General features: G+C 52.6%; 6 protein-coding genes across 6 annotated transcripts; 4 read left to right on the top strand and 2 right to left on the bottom strand.

Annotated features, from left to right (window-relative positions):
* Positions 1 to 1,061: 1,061 nt before the first annotated feature.
* Positions 1,062 to 5,568, top strand: ALT_6303 (class V chitinase Chi100; the record flags this gene model as incomplete). The annotated part of the gene is made up of 4 exons (XM_033560347.2): positions 1,062 to 4,026; positions 4,102 to 4,234; positions 4,310 to 4,620; positions 4,697 to 5,568. The coding sequence occupies 4 exons, from the start codon at positions 1,062 to 1,064 to the stop codon at positions 5,566 to 5,568; spliced, it is 4,281 nt and encodes a 1,426-aa protein (XP_033416238.2).
* Positions 5,569 to 5,943: 375 nt separating this feature from the next.
* On the top strand, positions 5,944 to 8,562 carry ALT_6302 (putative protein kinase; the record flags this gene model as incomplete). Its single annotated transcript, XM_033560348.1, has 1 exon — positions 5,944 to 8,562. One exon carries the CDS (start codon positions 5,944 to 5,946, stop codon positions 8,560 to 8,562), a length of 2,619 nt encoding a protein of 872 aa, XP_033416239.1.
* A 734-nt stretch (positions 8,563 to 9,296) lies between these two features.
* On the bottom strand, positions 9,297 to 10,754 carry ALT_6301 (glycoside hydrolase family 71 protein; the record flags this gene model as incomplete). Its single annotated transcript, XM_033560349.2, has 3 exons — positions 9,297 to 9,899; positions 9,961 to 10,602; positions 10,659 to 10,754. 3 exons carry the CDS (start codon positions 10,752 to 10,754, stop codon positions 9,297 to 9,299), a joined length of 1,341 nt encoding a protein of 446 aa, XP_033416240.2.
* Positions 10,755 to 12,269: 1,515 nt separating this feature from the next.
* On the top strand, positions 12,270 to 13,870 carry ALT_6300 (zinc-dependent alcohol dehydrogenase; the record flags this gene model as incomplete). Its single annotated transcript, XM_033560350.2, has 5 exons — positions 12,270 to 12,435; positions 12,494 to 12,589; positions 12,661 to 12,888; positions 12,956 to 13,533; positions 13,592 to 13,870. 5 exons carry the CDS (start codon positions 12,270 to 12,272, stop codon positions 13,868 to 13,870), a joined length of 1,347 nt encoding a protein of 448 aa, XP_033416241.2.
* A 1,823-nt stretch (positions 13,871 to 15,693) lies between these two features.
* On the top strand, positions 15,694 to 17,169 carry hapX (bZIP transcription factor HapX; the record flags this gene model as incomplete). The annotated part of the gene is made up of 1 exon (XM_033560351.1): positions 15,694 to 17,169. The coding sequence occupies one exon, from the start codon at positions 15,694 to 15,696 to the stop codon at positions 17,167 to 17,169; it is 1,476 nt and encodes a 491-aa protein (XP_033416242.1).
* A 1,011-nt stretch (positions 17,170 to 18,180) lies between these two features.
* On the bottom strand, positions 18,181 to 19,756 carry ALT_6298 (mitofusin complex protein UGO1; the record flags this gene model as incomplete). Its single annotated transcript, XM_033560352.1, has 2 exons — positions 18,181 to 19,293; positions 19,373 to 19,756. The coding sequence occupies 2 exons, from the start codon at positions 19,754 to 19,756 to the stop codon at positions 18,181 to 18,183; spliced, it is 1,497 nt and encodes a 498-aa protein (XP_033416243.1).
* Positions 19,757 to 19,759: the final 3 nt, after the last annotated feature.

Below are 19,759 nucleotides of genomic sequence, written 5' to 3'. Positions count from 1 at the left end.
GCTCTGTATGTACTGACTGCTAGTGTACTTCTCATGGGTTGTATACACTTGCAAGTTGCAATCTCGCCAAAATACTAGTCCTTGCTAGTGGCTTCGGGGGCGGGATTGGCAATTGCACCCCATCACGCTCCTCTTACATCCTGGTTGAAAAGGGCCCATGTGTTGTTGGTGGGATATCGGCCGTACTCCGGATAAAGGCAGTAGCCGCATATTGTGCCGGCTCGTTTTCTAGTTTGAGGCTACTAGCATGCATGAATATGATATAGTTAGAGGGTCGCTTGTGCAGTGCCGGCTTCTTGGCAGTCATTCTGCACTCATGGTCTGAGGCTTTGAGCCTGCCGATCACTTGAGCACTTGATTCATGTGGAAATTAAATCCCGACTTGTATAGTGCAGCGTAACCGAGGAAAAGGGCGTGGGGTGATGCAAGCAACCTGAAGGAGGCCAATTTAACCCATGACTCGAACCATGCAGCTAGGACGCTTAGTAGAGAGCTAAGGCAGGTCCAAAGGAAGTACTCCATAAATACGCAGGTCTCTCATGCATGATGGCAGGCTGCTAGTGCGAGAATAAGCCGTAATCATCCCAATGCCCGAGATGATTATGCACCAATACCAGTCAAACCATGCAGTCCACTACTTAGTTGCTCACCTCGATACTACTCTGCATGCAGAGGACAGCAAACGACCATTCTTCCTGTGGCCCAGTGGGTGGCCTTAATGCACACATGTCAGAAGATACAGGGATGGTTTTCATGCCTGGGCCCAACTGCGGCTCACGCTATCAAAACATACCGCTAATTTACTGCGGTACCAGCGTCAAGCGAAGGTATCTACTATGTACTCCTGAGTACCTCTGAAGGAGCCGGTATTGCCAGCATCCGGATCGGTTAATAGGGGGGTCGGAGGAGGCGTGTCCAAGAGGCGCAGCATTGTTCATCGCTCCTTCATAAGCGATCAACTTCGAGACTGGTGCCAGAGGCCCTCCTTCTCTCTACCCTCTCAAACATTTGTTGCGGTCTGCTTTGTCTCTCGAAGCGGCCATTCTTTGTGCCGTATCAAGATGAGACTACCTTCGCTGGCGACTGCCATTCCCCTGGCAGTCGTCTGGGCTTCCTCAGCCGCTCTGGCATTAAGCGGCAATGCCAATGATGCGGCCAACGCTTTCCTGGCGTCCCTTTCTGTCAGCACCGTCTCTAAAACCGTTGCCGGTAGTCCCACAGACCTGGCAAGTGCGCGAGAGGCCATCCTTGCCGGGAACTACACCTCGCGGCGGCATCACCAGGGCAGAGATAGCTGCCCCGGGGGGTGTAGCAGTGCTGGTATCGATACCAGCGCCTGGTTCGTATATGGCAGCCTCGACCGTCTCGACAGGGCGTGCAAAAGGCCCATGCTCCTGGACTTTGCGCTGGTCAACCCCATTGACGACAAAAAGTCGCATGTCGCCATTTCTGCGTGTACCGCGGACTACGCGGGGCTGTCGGATAATGATGTGCCTGCTTCTGATTCTAATTCTGCCTGCGCCTTGAAGGGCGTGGCGCAGACCAAGTCGACATCGTCTTTGCAGTTGGCATCTTCGGGTGCTTCGTCTTCGACGCACGTGGCTGATGTCGCCGCTGCTCTGGAGCAACTGCGGGCATTTGCAACCCTGTCTGACGCCGGCTGCAACGAGACCATAAAGTACGCCTACTCCCGTGACGTGGCTGTGGGTGTGTATGCTGGTTCAGGCCTGGCTGGCCAGGGGGTGCTCAGCGCGGTTCTCCAGAAGCTCAGCGCTCAAATCAAAGACGAGGGCAGCGTTGCCGAGAGTCTGTCAGTCGAAATGTGCAGCAATCCCACGGCCCGATACTCATTGAGTGTCCTGGTCAATACCAAGGGCGACCTGGGTGCTGTCCAGCGTGCGCTGCAGGTATCCAAGAACGGCAGCTGTGTGTCTACGGAGACCAGGATGACTGCCTCTGACTGGCAGACAGTGACCTATCTTGTTCCTGCTGCCACCAACGTCACCCGCCCCAGCAACTCGACCAAGCTCGCTTCAACTCGTGCCACCGAGTGCCGCACCATTCAGGTAGAGTCCGGAGACTCGTGTGCCTCACTGGCGACCGAATGCGGCATCACGCCGGCACAGTTCACACAATACAATCCCTCCTCCACTTTATGCTCGAGCTTGACCCCAGGCAAGCATGTCTGCTGCAGTGCCGGTACCCTTCCAGATTTCACGCCCAAGCCCGGCGCGGACGGCTACTGCTACTCGTATCTCGTGAAGACGGGTGACTCGTGCGCATCACTTGCGGCGGCCTACGACCTCACGAATGAGAAGATCGAGTCGTTCAACAAAGAGACCTGGGGCTGGAACGGCTGTGAAAAGCTGTTTGCTGACTACAACATCTGTCTCAGCTCTGGCTACCCGCCCATGCCGGCCACCATTGCGAATGCTGTCTGTGGACCGCAGGTCAATGACACGGCAAAAGCACCCCCGGGGACGGACCTGAGCACCCTGAACCAGTGCCCATTGAATGCGTGCTGCAATATCTGGGGTCAGTGCGGAACGACGGGAGACTTCTGCACGCCTTCCAACTCGTCCACGGGGGCTCCAGGAACGGCTGCCCCGGGCCAGAACGGCTGCATCTCCAACTGCGGCATGGATATCATCACGTCCAGCGCACCCGCAGAAACGTACAGCATTGCGTATTTCGAAGCCTTCAACTGGAAACGCTCCTGCCTGCGCATGTCCGTCAATAGCATTGACACTTCAGCCTATACGCACATCCACTACTCCTTCATTACGCTGAACGCAGACTTTTCCATCAACATCGATGAAGTTGCTGACCAGCTGCCCCTCTTCAAGGGCATGGCCGGCATCAAGAAGATCGTGTCTGTGGGCGGGTGGGCCTTCTCTACGGAGCCCGCCACATACCAGATCTTTCGCAATGCTGTGGCCACCCAGGCCAATCGCAAGACGCTGGTCACGAACATCATCAAGTTCCTAGACGACTACAACCTGGACGGCGTCGATTGGGACTGGGAATACCCTGCCGAGCCCGACATCCCTGGCATTCCAGCGGGCACGGAGGCTGACACCACCGGTTTCTTCCTGCTGCTGAATGAGCTCAAGCAGGAGATGCCATCTGGCAAGACAGTCTCCGTCACCGCACCCGCCTCGTTCTGGTACCTCCAGTACTTCCCGATCGAAGCTCTGAGTCTCGTCGTCGACTACGTGGTGTACATGACCTACGATCTCCACGGACAGTGGGACTACATCAACAAGTACGCAACTCCAGGGTGTCCGTCCTACGACCAGGGGTTGGGCAACTGTCTGCGGTCCCACGTCAACCTCACCGAGACCATCAATTCGCTGTCCATGATCACAAAGGCGGGTGTGCCGTCCAACATGATCGTCGTCGGTGTCAGCAGCTACGGCCGCTCATTCAAGATGAGCACCCCGGGCTGCTGGACCGAGCAATGCACCTACACGGGGCCCGACTCGGGGGCGTACCCGGGCCGTTGCACCAACACCTCGGGCTACATCTCCGACTACGAGATCCGTGAGATTATCCGCCAGAATCCCACCGTCCAGGAGCTCTGGGATGCGAACTCGTACTCCAACATTGTCGTCTTCAATGACACGGAGTGGGTCGCGTACATGGACGAGGACAACAAGGCCACGCGCAAAGCCCTCTACCCGGGGCTCGCGTTCCTGGGAACTGCAGACTGGGCAGTGGACTTGCAGTCCGAGAATGGCGGTGGAAGTGGCTCCAACAGCAATTCATCATCCGGCGGGACCATCTATGTCAATCCTGATATCTGGAACTCCGCCGCGCCTGTGGTGACTGCTCCTCCCGGGGCGTCGCTCATTTGGCCCCCCATGCCTCTATCCACTCCCACAACCATTACGTTCCCTCCGTGGACGACGACCATCTCGTACTCCAGCCTTACCACGCGCACAAGCACTCTTTCCGACGGCACAACCTCGACGTATCCGGCATACGTCTATGAGTCGTGGCTGACTGTGATCCCGATTCCTCCTTGTGAGTACTCTCTCTCTCTCTCTCTCTATACATCGTAAGGGGTACGCAGTTCACTAATGGACGCGCCTTTTCCAGTGACGACTACGGCCATCAATGTCTGGGGCGTTTCCCTTCCTAGCAGCTCCAGCTCCAGCTCGACAGATGGCCCCGTTCCTATCATCTTGACAAGCTCGGTGCAGCCACCCCCATTTACCATTATCGTTACTCCGTAAGTCAAACTCTTCCCATACCTCTGGGAGGGAGCCAAGTTCCTATTAACCAACTCACCTCGTTTCTCTCTCAGCGTACTGAGCGGCACCACCTCTATCATCGGGGCCACCAAGACCACGACAATTTCCTTGGACCCCATCATCTGGGGCTCCTCGACCTACTCGCCTCCGGTTGAGACGAGGACTCTGGGTGGAAGCACCACCGTCATCGGCGGGACGACCTTGCCCCCGACACCCATCACTGTCACCCCCAACCCGCACCCCACGACCACGCCGGAACCCGGGTCCACGGACCCTGCGCTCAATTCCAAGAAACCCTCCTGGACACCTGGCAAGCCACCGACCCCTACGGCCGAACCGGGGTGTCCTGGGTGCGGCACTCGTTGTGAGTCGCTGTGTTTGTTTTTTTGTCTTCTACATGTGATGGCCTTAGCAACTAACATGACTTTCACACCATCTAGGCCTCCTGTTCTGCAATCCTGACTGCCCGTTTTGTCCCCCGGGTGCATTTGGCCCTCCTGGCGGTGGCGGAGGGGACAACAATAACAACGATGACGACGACGACGACGATGACGACGAGGACCCTGATAACGAAGGTGCTCAATACACGATTGTGTATGACTCTATGGACGACGACCCCTTCCCGACAGCTTTTGTCGGCGCGGCGGACCTCTCATCCCTCGATGCTGAGGTCATGTCTCTTGTCAGCTCCGCATGGGGCCTCAGCACCACCACCACGACAACAACGACTACGCAGCCGACGACAACCACGACGGAAAAGCCCACTCCCACACCGACTGCGGACTGCATGTTCTGGGACAGCATCTTCTACTACACATTCGAGATCTACAATATCGATGGCTGGGTCTCAGACGGCGGCGACTCGCTGAACAACGAGGAGGGCGGGTGCGGCGCTATGACGGGCTGGGATTTCCACGAGGCAACCTCGGACAACTATGCGTATGTGTACTTCAACTTGCCTTTCTTCATGAAGGCAGGCTGCGTGGAGAGGGCCATCGTATCGGCTGGCGGACCGAAGATTTCGTGCCAAGGGGGAGGGGTTGGCCCGACGAAGCGAGACGTTGACTTTGACATCGAGGCCGAGGAGGAGGAGGAGGAGGAGGATGACGACGATGATTGGGCCAGACTAGATGTGCGAGGCACCGGGAAGACACTGGACACGCCGGCCTTCCCGTCCTGGACAAACGAGCAGCTGCAAGAGTTCCAGAGTTTCTATGAGGCTATCAACATGCAGTCTGGGACGGCGAAGACCACCTATGTGCCAATGACCTGGGGGGCGACAAGTGCAAGTCCGATGACAACTTCTGCTTAGGTAGTGAGTAGGGAGTCCTTGTTACCTCTAAATGGTTCTAGATATGTCCTAGTGTACCATGTCCATAGCTTGTAGCCTTTGTTCCCGATGAATACTTGTATGCAATCCAGGCGCACTGATGAGTAGCACGCGGGTCCCTGTCCACCTCTACAAATACCTGCGTATAGTACCAGGTCCAAGTACCTATTACGGTAGAATTATTTCTCTCGTTACTGCCCCTAAAACTACCAAAGCCCCTAGGAGGGGGGCACATCACGTGCAAGACTCTACGGGGGGGTGTATATATATACACTAACCCCCCCCAACCGGGTTCTCGACATCATTAGCCTCTCTCTCTACAACTCCCCTCCAAAATAAAAACAAATACAAAATCAAATGCCTGAGACCCTCCACAAAAGTGAAAGCAATGATGGTAGGGGTGACCAGACTGGTCCTGGAATCTTGACTGTTAAACTCGGCTGGGCTTATGGCCTGAGCCTCCCAGTCCCAGACGACCCAGACCCGGAAGACGAAATGTGGGAGCGGCGATGGCGCGCGTACGCCATCGCAGAATATGAAGGGCTCCAGCTGTCCACAGAGGCGATGGCCATCTACGCCGCCAAGGGAGCGGTTTCATGGGCAGCAGGGCACCGGCCATTCAAGTTTGACGTCCTCTCTGCGTCTCCGGCCTCCGAGTTGACGGTATCCCTATTCGTTAGGGCCAGCGACTCTGATGCCTCGACGCCGTCGGGGGAATACGAAAACCAGAGCATCCACCTTGGACTGATCAGATTGAACCCATTCCTGATAGGTTCGGGTAAGCAAAAGGTGGACGTCCAGGATGGCACGGGGAGAGTGGAAGTCGAGGTTTCCTACACGCAGAAGGAGGTTCCACCCTTGAAGACGCAGGAAGTGTGGAGTGTCCGCGGGGAGAACAGTTCTGGTGGTCTTGATCTCATCTATGTTGAAAAGAAAGACACCGGTCGAAGCTACGGCATGAAGGCCGTTGATATCGGCACCGTGCATGCTGTTGCTGCTCCTGGATCTGACGCGGATACAGCCGTTGTTAACATGGCACCCAGCCTTAGCCTCCGCTCTGCCATCCAACACCCTTTCATTGCACCGCTCAAATTCGCTTTCAGGTCCTCTGAAGGGGCGCTGGAACTACTTTCGCCACTGGCCAGCGGCGGATACCTTTTTGACCATTTGCAACGAGAGCGGCAGTTCAATGTCCACAAGGCGAGATTCTATGCGGCGGAGCTGGTCTGCATACTGGAATACCTGCATGAAGACAAGCATATCATTCTCAATTCTCTGGAGCCAGAGAACATTCTCCTGGATTCCTCTGGCCATGTCAGTCTGTGCAAGCCTGGCCTTTTCGCATTGGAATTGGGGGATGGAGATCACATTTTGCCCGGCACGCCCAAGTATCCGGCCCCCGAGGCTCTTCTTGACGACCGAGGGGCTTCCCGGGCAGGGGATTGGTGGGCTTTGGGGATCATTCTCTATGAAATGTTGACGGGCATACTCCCTTTTTACCACAAGGACGCCGGCGAGCGCCGGTATAAGATCCTTGGCCAAGACCTACAGTTACCTGAAAGCCTGCCATCGACTGCGAGGGACATTTTAACAAAGCTCATTGATAAAGACCCTATAGAACGCTTAGGTGCAAACGGAGTCGCCGAAGTGAAAGCCCACCCATTCTTCCACGCAGTGAAGTGGCATGAATGCCTCCAGCGGAGATATACAACCCCCTTCAAACCCCACGACGCTGCAGTGATCTTCTGGCGGGAGCCTTGTACATACCAGCCCTTCAAACGCCCGGAACGGGAGCAACGGGAATTTGAAGGAGAGGTGTACGAGCAAATAGGCACCACTGAGTTTCCTTTGTGGATACCAATAGGTTCAGTCAATGACCAGAGTAAACGCCACGCCGCAGACAAGAATGCTTCAGTCTCACAGGATCGCGGGGACGATGATGATGATGATGGATGGGAGTTTATGTGGGAGCCGACAAAGCAACAGTTTTACTTCAAGAATCGTTTCACTGACGAAAGGGTGACGGCCAAACCCAAAGCTGCAGTGCGGGACAAGATGTCGCCCCCAGCAGTTGAACATGAAGCACTCGCAGCTGCATTGGAAGCTGGATACAGCCAGCATGTGTTTTCTGAAATCCTCAGATACAGTACAAATCTGAACGTGCGGATTCTCGACTATGACCAAACGCCCGACGGTATAGGGATGAGACCAGAGACTCGGGACATAGTACCCGTTACACCACTCGAATGGGCCGTCGAGCACGAAAGGCTCGATCTCGTTAATCTATTCCTGGAGAAGGGCGCTGACGCGAACTTCACCATCTCCCCACGAGACGGACCAGCGCTGCTCAAGGCAGTGAAAAGACAGTCTCAGAGGCTGGTTGAGATTCTTGTACAGAAAACCGACCGCGTCTCCTGCACCAGAGCCCTCGCTCTCGCAGTGGAGCAGCAGGACATCACGACCACCAAGACGCTGCTTGCACATGGCGTGCGCTGTGACTTTGAAGAATCCGATCGGCCTCTTCCGCCCCGTCCCTTCTTTGGGGACTACGACTCTAATCTTTCGCGAGGACTAGAAGCAGAGGACTTGACGCCTCCTCTCGTCCGGGCGGCTAGACTAGGCAACGTGGCTCTGGTAGCGTTGCTCCTTGAACACGGGGCTGATCCCAATACCGCGTACCACGATCTAGGCGGTCGTCGTGGCGATGCATATGAAACCAGAGATTCGACCATCCCAGCCAACTTCTCCTGCGGCAGGGTCGTACAGATAGCCATGGAGATGGGCCATTCTGAGATCGTCCATTTGCTCGTCGATGCCGGCGCAGATATCGCCCTTCCACACCCGGTCTGGCCTAAACCAGTCTGGCCTGTGCCGGGTCACATCTGTCAGCCCGTACCGAGGGCTGTTTACGTCGAAGTCAGGGCTGGCCTGGAGGCAGCGGTAGCAGCAAGAAGAGGGCAAAAGCTACTATCATAAGAGAAACAACGCCCAGCCCAGCGCAGCCAGCAACCCCTGCTAAAGTGATAATTAGAGCAACAATTACTGCAACAAGCAGCAATAGAATCCGCGCTTTTCCACCAAACTAGCCACAAGATACAGAGGTTCACATGCCATGCATTGGGGGAATTTGGGCCCGGCAAATCCAGTGTGTAGCTTCGTGAGGTAGAACTGCAGTGTTTCCGACATTGTAGAGGAATCCCTCTTGTGTTAAGGGAAGAGGAGAGGGGGGAATCAAAATACAAGGCTCGACTTGAATAATACCTGAAGCAGATGGAAGGTATGTTTCAGAGCTTACAAAGTTGAGCTCGCGGACGTGATAAATAAGGAGATGAGAACATGGGAGAGTATAGCTGCTTTAAAACGCTGGCTTTATTCTGAGGATTATGATGTATTCCAGACGGTCACTCAACACTTCATTAGGCTTGTTCTTAGTATATCATCTACCTCTTATTCATAATTAGCATATGTGTATTTCTGATCTACTTCTATATTCAGCATAGTAGTCACTGCTTTTTTTACACTGATGTACTCTCTTCCAAGAAGACTCCAAATCTCACAAATACCCCCAGACGAAGCTTGTAGGTAAGGCAGTTAGTCGCCATTTTTATGTTGACTGTCAAGGAGTGACTACAACCAATGGGAGAAGAAAATATCATTCATAATATCGACATGAATATGCAAATTTGCCTGCGACTGCTGCGTCCCAGTCTCTAGTCACACGACCCCACGTAGGCGTTCCAGTCCACCTTGTTATGTCTACACCGGTTCGTGATAGCTGGTCCCACGGCCGATGCCTTTTCCTCGTGGTCACGGACAATGGCAAATTTCACACGACCCGTCTGTCCGTTAAATGGCACTGAAAAGTGGTTGATAACTGAAGCTTGTGCCCTAAGGACTGACGGAGGATTCTCCCCAATCTGGACGTATACATGGCTCGGCTCCGGCACAAAGACACTGACAAAGACTCGATCCTGAGCGATTTCTTGGGGAGGCATTGCGGGCTGGCCCATGGCCGGATTGTTACCAGTGGTTCCATCGGCGCTACCCGAGCCACTGGGGTTCAAACGGTACCAGTACACGATCTTATCCGCAAACGAGATGGGGTACTGAGTTTTCGAAAGCGTGGAAAATCTGCAGGAGCTTTGCTGGCATGTTGGACTGTTCCGTCTGTATGCATCGATGTAGTGAGGCAAGAAGGTGCGCCACGCGTCATGAGGATGCCCGGAGACATAACGTAAAGCTCCCTCGGGCACGCCCTCTTCATGGATCGGTCCGATATAGTGTGCTTCTCCATAGTCGTTCCAACTGAGGATCTGAGCCGATATATCGTTAGAGTAAGCGATCAATGAACATATCCGACCTAAGGGAATTTACCTGGACAATAGGCGGCTGTAAATCCATGATCTGGCGCCAGCGGTAATGCCACAGGTCATCACCGCGCCATAGCCAATTCTTATGCCACTGAGGGAGGTTGGTGTAGAACCAAGGGGCCACGGGCAGCATATACGGCTTCCCCGCAAGCGCGTTCATCCATGCCTCATCACTGGCTGTGTCCTTGTCCTGGGCTCCGACGGGCCAGGCGTCCCAGCTGAAAGCACCGTCAATAATGTCTGAGACACCGACGATGCCCGTTGGGCCCAGGCTCGTCCAGCACGGAATGAACATGCATCCAGTTGCTGCCTTGATATTTGGCCAGTCACCCGTGTTGCCTACGCCCTCGAAGGTTGACACCAACGGCTTGTCCCTGAAGTAAAACTGTGCAGGTCTATCCTTGAATGCGTTGATGATGTTTATCACTCGATCTGCGGGCCATGGTCCACCGGACAAGTAGTCGAACGAGAGGAACAGAGAAAAGTTGCCCACTCTCTCGGCGGCATCATATGCGACTTGGAGCACTCTATCAGTGTAGTCGTCCTGGGGTGCGATGTTCAATGCGAAGCCATCAATATGAGCCTTCTGAGCCTCTATGATGTCCCCCTCCCATTGGGCGGGTGTCATGGCCGCCGCATTTCCAACCTAGAAGCGTCAGTACTCAATGTCAAGTTAATGAATCTCCAGGAGACTAGTCTCACAATAAAATGGGCGAAGACGCTCTGCTCTTCGACAGGATACTGAGAAACGACTGAGGAAACTGCAAGCAGCATAAGAACCAAGTACTTGAGAATCATCTTGGCGATGGAAACGGGACAAGATTCTCGAAGACGTAGGAATCGGAACACAGATAGAGAGAGAAAGAGAGAAGGGTAGATAGAAGGGGAAAGAGGAAGGACAAGAAGAAACTTGTTGAGTACGACTGAACGAAGAAGGCAACGGTGAATTGACCAAGAAGAGCCTGAAGTATTCACTTCGTCCAACTGTCTCAATCTAGTCCAGGCATCGAAGAGCGGGAAGCAGAAAACAGATTCGAGAAGGTTGTCCCCGCAAACAGCTCATAAAGTGAATGAATTCGGCCAATTTTTGGTACAATCCTGGAAGATGCCTATTCTCTACTGATCATATCATAATCGACTTGCTTCTGCAGTCCACCTGCAATCATTCGGGTGTTTTGAAAGAGACATACGCGACAACATCTTGATCAAGGCGCAATCAAAATCAAAACATTGTGAATCTTATCAGGCATGACAAGGAGAGGAAGAATGTATGAAAGTCTTGCTTACCTTGGACGGGAAGAGGATCGGATTGCCGATGTCTCTCTTTGGTATGGACGTGACGCAAAAGACGATCAAGGTGTCTCTTCATGGCAATGGCGCATGGAGAACCACGCGATTATGAAGAATCTGGAAATAAAGGATGAGCAAACTACCAGAGAAAGATCGAATAGTCCCATTCCACCTTGCGAAGAATGCACAAGATAAGAAGCGTCTTCGAGAATGGGTCTTGGAGCGGATCAGTCTCGAGAGGTACTTGGTATTTATTCAAGAAAACCGCAATGACATAGACGACAACGCAGCATCACCATCGTACGGAATCTTTTGATGTTGTTAAGCAGAGCGTGGCCTTGTTTTGCTGGAGATTGTGAGATCTCAGATCTTGTATCTTCTCTGGTGAGTGGTGACAATGCGGTGGACGAGGCCAAGACAAAGGCCAAGTCGCTGGACACGGTCGCCATCATATCCGTCGCGCGACTTTTCATCAATTATTGATTGAACAACCTAATCGCACAAGGACTAGTTACATTGATCAGGTCGACATGCGAAAATGTTCTATATTTTCCAAGGCTTAACTTGAAGTCTGTTCGGGACAACATCGCGAAGAATGATGATTGTCTGGTGACGCAGATGTCTTATCCCGTAGTTATGATCGACATCGCTTACCGTTGGAGAAGTCTTGGAACATCATGGTCGAAGTACTTCGTACGGATAACAATACTATCGGCGCTCAACCAGAACTAATCACGAGTCATGCAGACCATGCCAATTGAATGGCGCTCGAGACTCGATCGATCACTTTTTTTAAGTCATGCATTTCAACGGTCCTTCGTTTCAGGAAATCCAGGTTGGCCCCCGGCTGTGACGGAGGGGTGATGTCAGTGCCACGATCAACTCATATAAGAAGACTGCAATGCAACAGACTTTCTTTATCATGATGGAAAGGAATCGATCGTCTCATCTACAGCATATATCTGACTATACATCGAAGCTAGAGAATCAATCTTGAACAACTTCACGTGATTGGAACTCGACATGGCCGCCTCTCAAGCTGCAGGGCTCGTGGAGAAGGTCATTGGACATGGAGACAATGCAGCTGTCACGACTGATGTGAGCAATTATGCCAAGAACGAATATGGACAGGAGACGGGGGCCAGAATCAAGGCGACAACCTGGCAAGGAAAAAACAACATCAAAGTTGGTGGGTTCTCCAGGATCGTGCGCAGTGTATTACTTCTCTCTGACATCCTTACCAACAGTCGAAATGCCTAAACCTAGAGTGATTGACGAATCCGATGTCATCGTCAAGGTGACGGGAAGCACAATTTGTGGAAGCGATCTCCATTTATATCATGGTATGATTTGTGGCCACCATAGCCGCAACACACTCTGGGCAAGACGCGCATTACTAACCCCCATGTCATAGGCGTCATTCCCGAACTTGAAAAAGGCGATGTTCTTGGACATGAGTTCTGTGGTGTAGTTGAAAGCGTGGGACCTGGTGTCAAGAATATCAAAACCGGCGATCGTGTGGTGGCCGCCTTCCCAATCGCTTGTGGGGACTGCATGAACTGCAAGAAGCAGCTGACTTCGGCGTGCGAACGGACAAACTCCAATAGCATTGCAAACGCATTGTATGGCAAGCGAACTGCCGGTTAGTGACCCCCGCGGAGCGATCCGACTCCCAAAGAAGTATTACTCACTGATTCTGCTTGCTGCAGGCATATTTGGATACAGCCATTTCACTGCTGGTTTTGCGGGAGGTCAGGCGGAGTATGTTCGTGTGCCAGTAGGAGACGTCAACTTGCTGCAGCTTCCGGATGATGTTCCATTTGAGAAGGGCCTTTATCTATCTGATGTTGTGGCCACCTCGTATCACTGCGTCACCGATACAGGAGTGGACAAAGGTGACGTTGTTGCAATCTGGGGTGCAGGCCCCATTGGACAGATGTGTGCCAAATTCAGCTTCGACCAAGGTGCCAGCAGAGTGATCCTCATCGACGGTGGCGAGGGTGCTTGGAGACTCGACTTTGTCAAGTCCAAGATCCCCAAGGTCGAGACTCTGGACTTTACCAAATTGCCAAGGGGAGAGTCGGTGACCTCGGAATTGAAGAAGAGGGTCCACGGCGGCCCGGACGTGGCTCTTGAGTGCGCCGCCGGCGAATATGCCAAGGGATGGCTGCATTACTTTGAGACCCTCCTGGGAATGGAGACGGACACATCGGAGATCTTGAACGAGATGATCACATCTGTCCGGCCTTTTGGGCGAGTGGGCGTCACCGGCGTCTATGCTGGCTACGTAAGTCACATTGTCCTCCACGATAGTGAGATTGCCCCAGATTAACGACTTATTGCAGACCAATCACTTCAACGTGGGTGCTATGATGCAGACGGGTGTTCGCTTGATTGGTAACGGCCAGGCACCAGTGCAAAAGTACTGGAAGCATCTGTTGGAGCTCATCCAAAAGGGTGAAATCAACCCCCTGGACATGGTCACGCACCGCGTGCGCCTGGAGGACATGGAGAAAGTCTACGCGCTATTTGACAAGCGAGAGGAGGGCATGCAAAAGATCTTTGTGCAAACCAGATTCTCCGCGCCTCCAGCCGCGGGATCTCCGAGTCTGACAGTATTGTAAAGGGCACGTCCTATCCTGTATTGCTGGAGATTATTTGAGCCGCTTTAAGGAAGGTGCAGATAAATTGTATTATTTAGGAGAATTGGGGAGGTTGTAATTGTCTTGGGTCGATGATTCGATGCTATGGGATGGCGTTTTGTCAGTTATGAAGTGACTATTTTTGAAGCAAAAGGTTCTGTCCGATTACTTAAAACTGTAATACTGGATAATGTAATGTCTATGAACCGCTCATACTACTGCAAGTCGGCATGTAACTACAGACAATGCACCTATGATAGACTCTAGCAGCAGCAGTAATCCGGCCCGGGTTTCGCCATTTCGTCTTCCGCTGATCGGCATTCCAGGGCTGATAACCACGGAAGGAGAACCACAGCCAGGGAATGATTAGGAGACCGACCGAAAACTCTTTCCTTCATACTAGATTTAGAAACGGTCATAGATTTTTACTCAACCAAATGGTCAGCAAGACGTTGGGTAAATGAGAATATAGCCGAAGGAACCAAAACAAGTAAGGCGGGATCAGATAAGATCAGATGATGGTGGGATCATCAGTTGCCGGGTCAAATCATATGTCATCGACCGCCGGAGTTTGCTCATTATTCGCTCACCCAGCAGAGAGTCACTGTGGATGCTGTTACAAAACTTCTTATCAGATGGAGTTGTGATTGGTAGTTCTCTAAATTTTCCATTGCTACGGTAGTTGCTGTGCGCGTCTGAAGCCTTGATGATTGCTACTTTTCTGCATACTTTGCAAAGGGGGAATTCCAGAGTTGAGTAAAATTGAAGCGAGATAAGAATTGTGTTGCTGCTGAGCATAGCAGTCAACTTGGTCTACTCAGAGAAATGAGCTCATTACTGCCTCTTCTACTGGAAGCAGACGATTGACAAATCATTCCGCACCGGGAGGGGTATCACCACCCACCAAAGGCCGAAAGTTCTGCCTGGACATGGTTACTTAGTCCCAGACTGGAGTACCGTTCCTTAAGAGTCAACACGGTTCGCAACTGTGGGGAATCTGATAAAAGTTTGTCATGGACTCGAAGAAAAGTGAGGACGCAGCAGTTTTTGAATGAGATAATTCTATAATATTCCTTCGAGGTAAGGAAGCCCGTGAAATATTGATATATTGATGTAGAGAGGTATATGCTGTCTAATGCCACATCGTAGTTCAATCTCAACGAACAATATCAACTCACTGAGTTATTTACTGAGTACAAGGCCATTCTAACCCCGCTGCCGCAAGAGAGATATTCGTAAAAGCAGAGCACCCTCTATGGACCAAGTGGACTCATGGTGATCGTCACATACCCTAACTAAGCTGGTTGTACTAAGTAAATGCACCGCCGAAACCGGGAAGACGCGCACGATAATCTAATCTGATCCGATTCTCTTTTATTCGCCTTCTTTTCCTCTTTCGTTCTCTCCCCTACTCTTCCGACTCCTCTCTCCTCGGCTTTTGCTCGCTCTCTTCTATTCCCCCCAGTAACTCGATTGGTTTCTTTTATTTTTCCCATCAGTTAAACCGAAACTACTCATATATTCTGGCTGCCGAGAGGAAAAGCAAAATCCAGCCGAGAGTCTCTTGACTTCATTGAGCTCATTTACTCCCTTCCCTCTAACGCTGATGCGTGCACTTCCGCTCTCCCGCCCGAACCTTCCCAAGTGACACCACCAAAAGTTAGTCTCTTCCTTTCCCTGCTCCGTCCACCTTCCTCCGATGCCACCCACCATTCTCCTCCACCTTGTTCATTTTCCATAAATATCCCACTAATGTCCATCCAGATCGCTTTCCTGAGATATACGGAGTCTCCTCATCCGTAATAATGTCTACACCCTCAATAGCTCCCACACCTGCTCCACTGGTGCCCGCATTGGCTGCCAAGCCTGCCATCTCACCTTCGCCTGGTCCGGGCACACCCGGGTCAATCACCTCGAAGGAATGGGTAATCCCACCACGACCGAAACCAGGCAGGAAACCGGCCACAGATACACCTCCTACAAAGCGCAAGGCCCAGAATAGAGCCGCCCAGCGTGCCTTCAGAGAACGGCGAGCTGCTCGCGTTAATGAACTCGAGGAGCAAATCAAGAAAATCGAAGATGAGCACGAAATCCACATTGCGGCGTTCAAGGAGCAGATCACCAATCTCTCTCGCGAGGTGGAGCAGTGTCGTTCCGAGATGACCTGGTGGCGCGATCGATGCCATGCATTAGAGAAGGAGGTATCGGTGGAAAGAAGCGCCAAGGAAGCTATTGTGAAGGAGTTCCGATCGTCTCTTTCGGACAGGACTGCGGCAAGCTCCGACAAAGGAGGACCTCTTTCTCTTGCCGCATCCACTCAAAACCGTCCCTGCGACCGTCCAGACAGTGCTGATGCGTCCAACAATGACAGTGGGGAGGGTCGAGAGGAAGTACCGTTAGGCTGCAATGATTGCTCCACATCGCACTGCCAGTGCATTGAGGATGCGTTCACCATGCCAGGAGTCGTGGCTCAGGAACAGTCCAGACGTCTTGATACTACCAAGCCTGGTCGTTCCGAGCCTGAGATCAAGCCAGACCCGGAAGAGATGGAAATTGATTTCACTTCCCGATTTGCCGCCATTCAACAACAGGACCATTCGCCGACATCCGTTTCGTCCCCTGCTGTTGATCCCTGTGGGTTCTGTTCAGATGGCACGCCGTGCATTTGCGCAGAGATGGCCGCTCAGGAGGAACAGCGTCCGCGAAGGAACTCGTTTGAGAATAACCGACTTGCCCCGATCCAAAATCTGTCCCAGTTCACACCACCCCCTTCCGACGGCGACGTCCGCTCGGAAGTTACGCTGCCACCCATCAGCCAGGCTACAAATCCCTGCGCAAACGGACCAGGCACATGCGCTCAGTGTCTCGCGGATCCCCGGAGGACCCTTTTTTGCAAGACTCTGGCCGCCTCCCGATCCCCTAGTGCTGCCCCGTCGGGATGCTGCGGAGGCAAAGGCGCCGATGGCGGGTGCTGCCAGTCGCGTAACACCAATGTCTCGCGCGGCGGGTCTGGTCCCAATAACAATTCGACATCGGGATCTTTGACCGCACCATCCTTGACTTTATCTTGTGCCGACGCCTACACGACCCTCTCACGACATCCTAATTTCTCCCGGGCCACCGACGAGCTATCGTCATGGCTGCCCAAGCTTCATACCTTGCCTAAACCTCGAGACTTTCCCTTAAATGATCGTGGGGTACCAAGGGCCGCTATGGAAGTTGAGGCTGCGAGTGTGATGGGCGTGTTGCGATACTTTGACCGACGATTTGCCGACAAATAATTTATCGCTTTTCTGCTTGCAGAATCACTCTCGTTCTTTACTTTCTCTTCACTTTTTGATGATACCCAAACTGACTCCTGACAATGTCCGAGTTTGTATTATACACCTTCCCCCGCATTATCCCCCTTCACTTGTCTTACCTCCTTGGACGGGCGTCCGCTATCTTGCAAGAACTTTTCTTTATTTTCTTCATACTTCCTCGTCCCACTAGAAGAGGGCCAGCGATCATGACTCTTCAGCCGCATCGCTGCAGCCCCTGCCTTCATTGATGTTGGATGCGATAGGTCGGGGTTTACCAAAAAGGAGGCAACCAGAAAGAATACGGTCTGGTCGAAGTAGCGCGATGGGGTCTCAAAAACGATTGGATGCACATGTATGTGACTGATGATTTAGACGGCGAAACGAAATGGCGTTCTGGGCTGCTTTACTATTGAAGTTGCAATTTTTGGAACACCTTGGACTACAAAGTCAATCTATAAAAACAATGCTTAGACAGGATTGTGTATACCTTGACCGAAATGAATAGAAGAAAGAGTGATTCCATTTCCGCTCCATGTTCTGAATGTATGCAGTCGGTCGTAGCCTGGTTGTTCATGATGAACGAGTCAACGTTTTAAAAAGTGCTCGGACCATTCATGTTGCTTGACACCAGATAACCTCCATCGAATGATGTATCGGTACAGGCATGGTATATACGAGCCTGGAGATGGAGCTTAAACACGTCGCCTCCTTGGGAAATGGGTATTATCTACATACACATACATACGTACATAAATCAACCGGAATCGCTAACGGGCGCAACGCCATCCACTCCGGCCCTGGCTCCGAACGCAGAATAACTAGTACATGGCGAGAAAGATCGCAAAAGAGAGGAGTATGTGGGGAGAAAGTCCTCCAAAAGTGGAGTAGAGAATGGTTTGGATAGGTAGGGTGAAGGGTAAAAGAAGCGGGAGTTAGTCAAGGAAATGAGCAGGGCGTATTACACCCCCAAGCTTCAAGACCTAAGGGTGATCAGAAACGGCCACCGCTAACCATCACTTCCTCTTCCCCTCCGCCTCCGATGGAGCCTAATAGGCCGGCGCCCCAAATACCGGCGATACCCCACATACCGATTCTCCAGCCCCGATAGAGGCCGCCGATGCCCTGTCCCTGGCGTTTCCTGGAAGAGATGGGCTTCCCGAGAACACGCTCAGCATCGGAAGACGGTGCGCTGACGCCCTCTTCATAGACTACGCCCCACATCGTTCCTACAATGCCGCGGTAGGTCTGAGGAACGGGAACGATGGTCTCGACCGCAGATGTCTCCTCAGCAGCAGCGGGCGTGTTCGAACGAGAGGTGGCGGCATACTTCTGCCGGATACTGGGCGATGTGTACGTGGCAATCTGTGCACGACGCAAGACAGTCTCCAATGGAAATCGAACAGCAAGCTCTAGGCCGGATCCCAGGAAAGCAAGAAGGTTCCACATGGAGGGATTCAGAACTGGGTCGATCGATAGGTAGGTCTTGAAGAACAGCGGTGTAGTAGTTGTGATAAAATTGGGTAGACTCGAGTGCAGAATGGTGATAGGGATCAGGTGGGAAGGGATCATGCAGTTGGGGGTGGGGAGCTGTCGAATCGCTCGGAGGAGTGAACGCGGCCCATGAGTCGCTGGGGTGAGGATGAGGAAGGTGCGAGCGGTGTCAATCGGGGACAACAGCATGGCGGACAGTGACGAAGAAATAAAGGATAGCACCAATGTCGCAAAAGGTGATGTCGACGTCAGAATATCGGCTGTCATGGATGACGCAATATCCTCTTCTGGAAATCCCACAATGGCAGACAAGAGACTGCGTATAAAGGTGTTCAACGTCGGCAGGAGGAGAGAGTAGATAAAAGTCGCGTTGGTCGCTTTCCATGGCGAAGTTGGGCCACTGGTCGTCCACAGTTGTGATAGGACCTCCATCAACGAGGAGGGGTTCTTGATTGTAAGGCTATACTTGGGTGAGGACGGCGGAGTTGGTATATAGCCGCTGCGGTCTGTGATATGGCGTCGAGACTTTCGGCGCCGTGCAGCTGTTGGCGATGTGGCCATGGGAGCTGCAGAGGTAAAGTAACTGCTCTCGTCATCTGAAGTTTGGGAGTCCTGTCACCATCAAAGATGCTTGTTAGCAACCGATTTCTAGACGCGCTTTGAGAATATTCCAGATACTGGCAGCTCATACTTCATCACTTGCATCGAATGAGTCCATCCGACCTGACTTCCTGCGTTCATCCGCAGGCCGTTGCCCATCTTGCGAGTCGGGCACCACATACGCTTGTAGGATGGTTTTGGCGACGTCAAATGGCTGGGCAGTCAGCACGCTGGTGTAGCGCCAAATAGCCGCATCCATTGCCTCTCGAATCCATTCTGATAGCGAGGGAGAGCTCTCCAGGTACTCTGAATAGTCCAGATCCGGTAGCAGGTCGCGAGCGGAGCTTCCGAAGACCTGTGCGGAAGACGGAGCGGCGGTATGTGAAGACGATGAGGCGTTGGAAGCTTCAAGGCCAAACGACGGAGGGACATAGTACGGGCGTAGAGGATTGGGCCCTTCACGGGTAGAATTCATTAT

Source organism: Aspergillus lentulus (assembly GCF_001445615.1).
Source record: "Aspergillus lentulus DNA, contig: Alt12, strain: IFM 54703, whole genome shotgun sequence".
Lineage (NCBI taxonomy): Eukaryota > Fungi > Ascomycota > Eurotiomycetes > Eurotiales > Aspergillaceae > Aspergillus > Aspergillus lentulus.
This window is presented reverse-complemented; position numbering and strand designations above follow the sequence as displayed.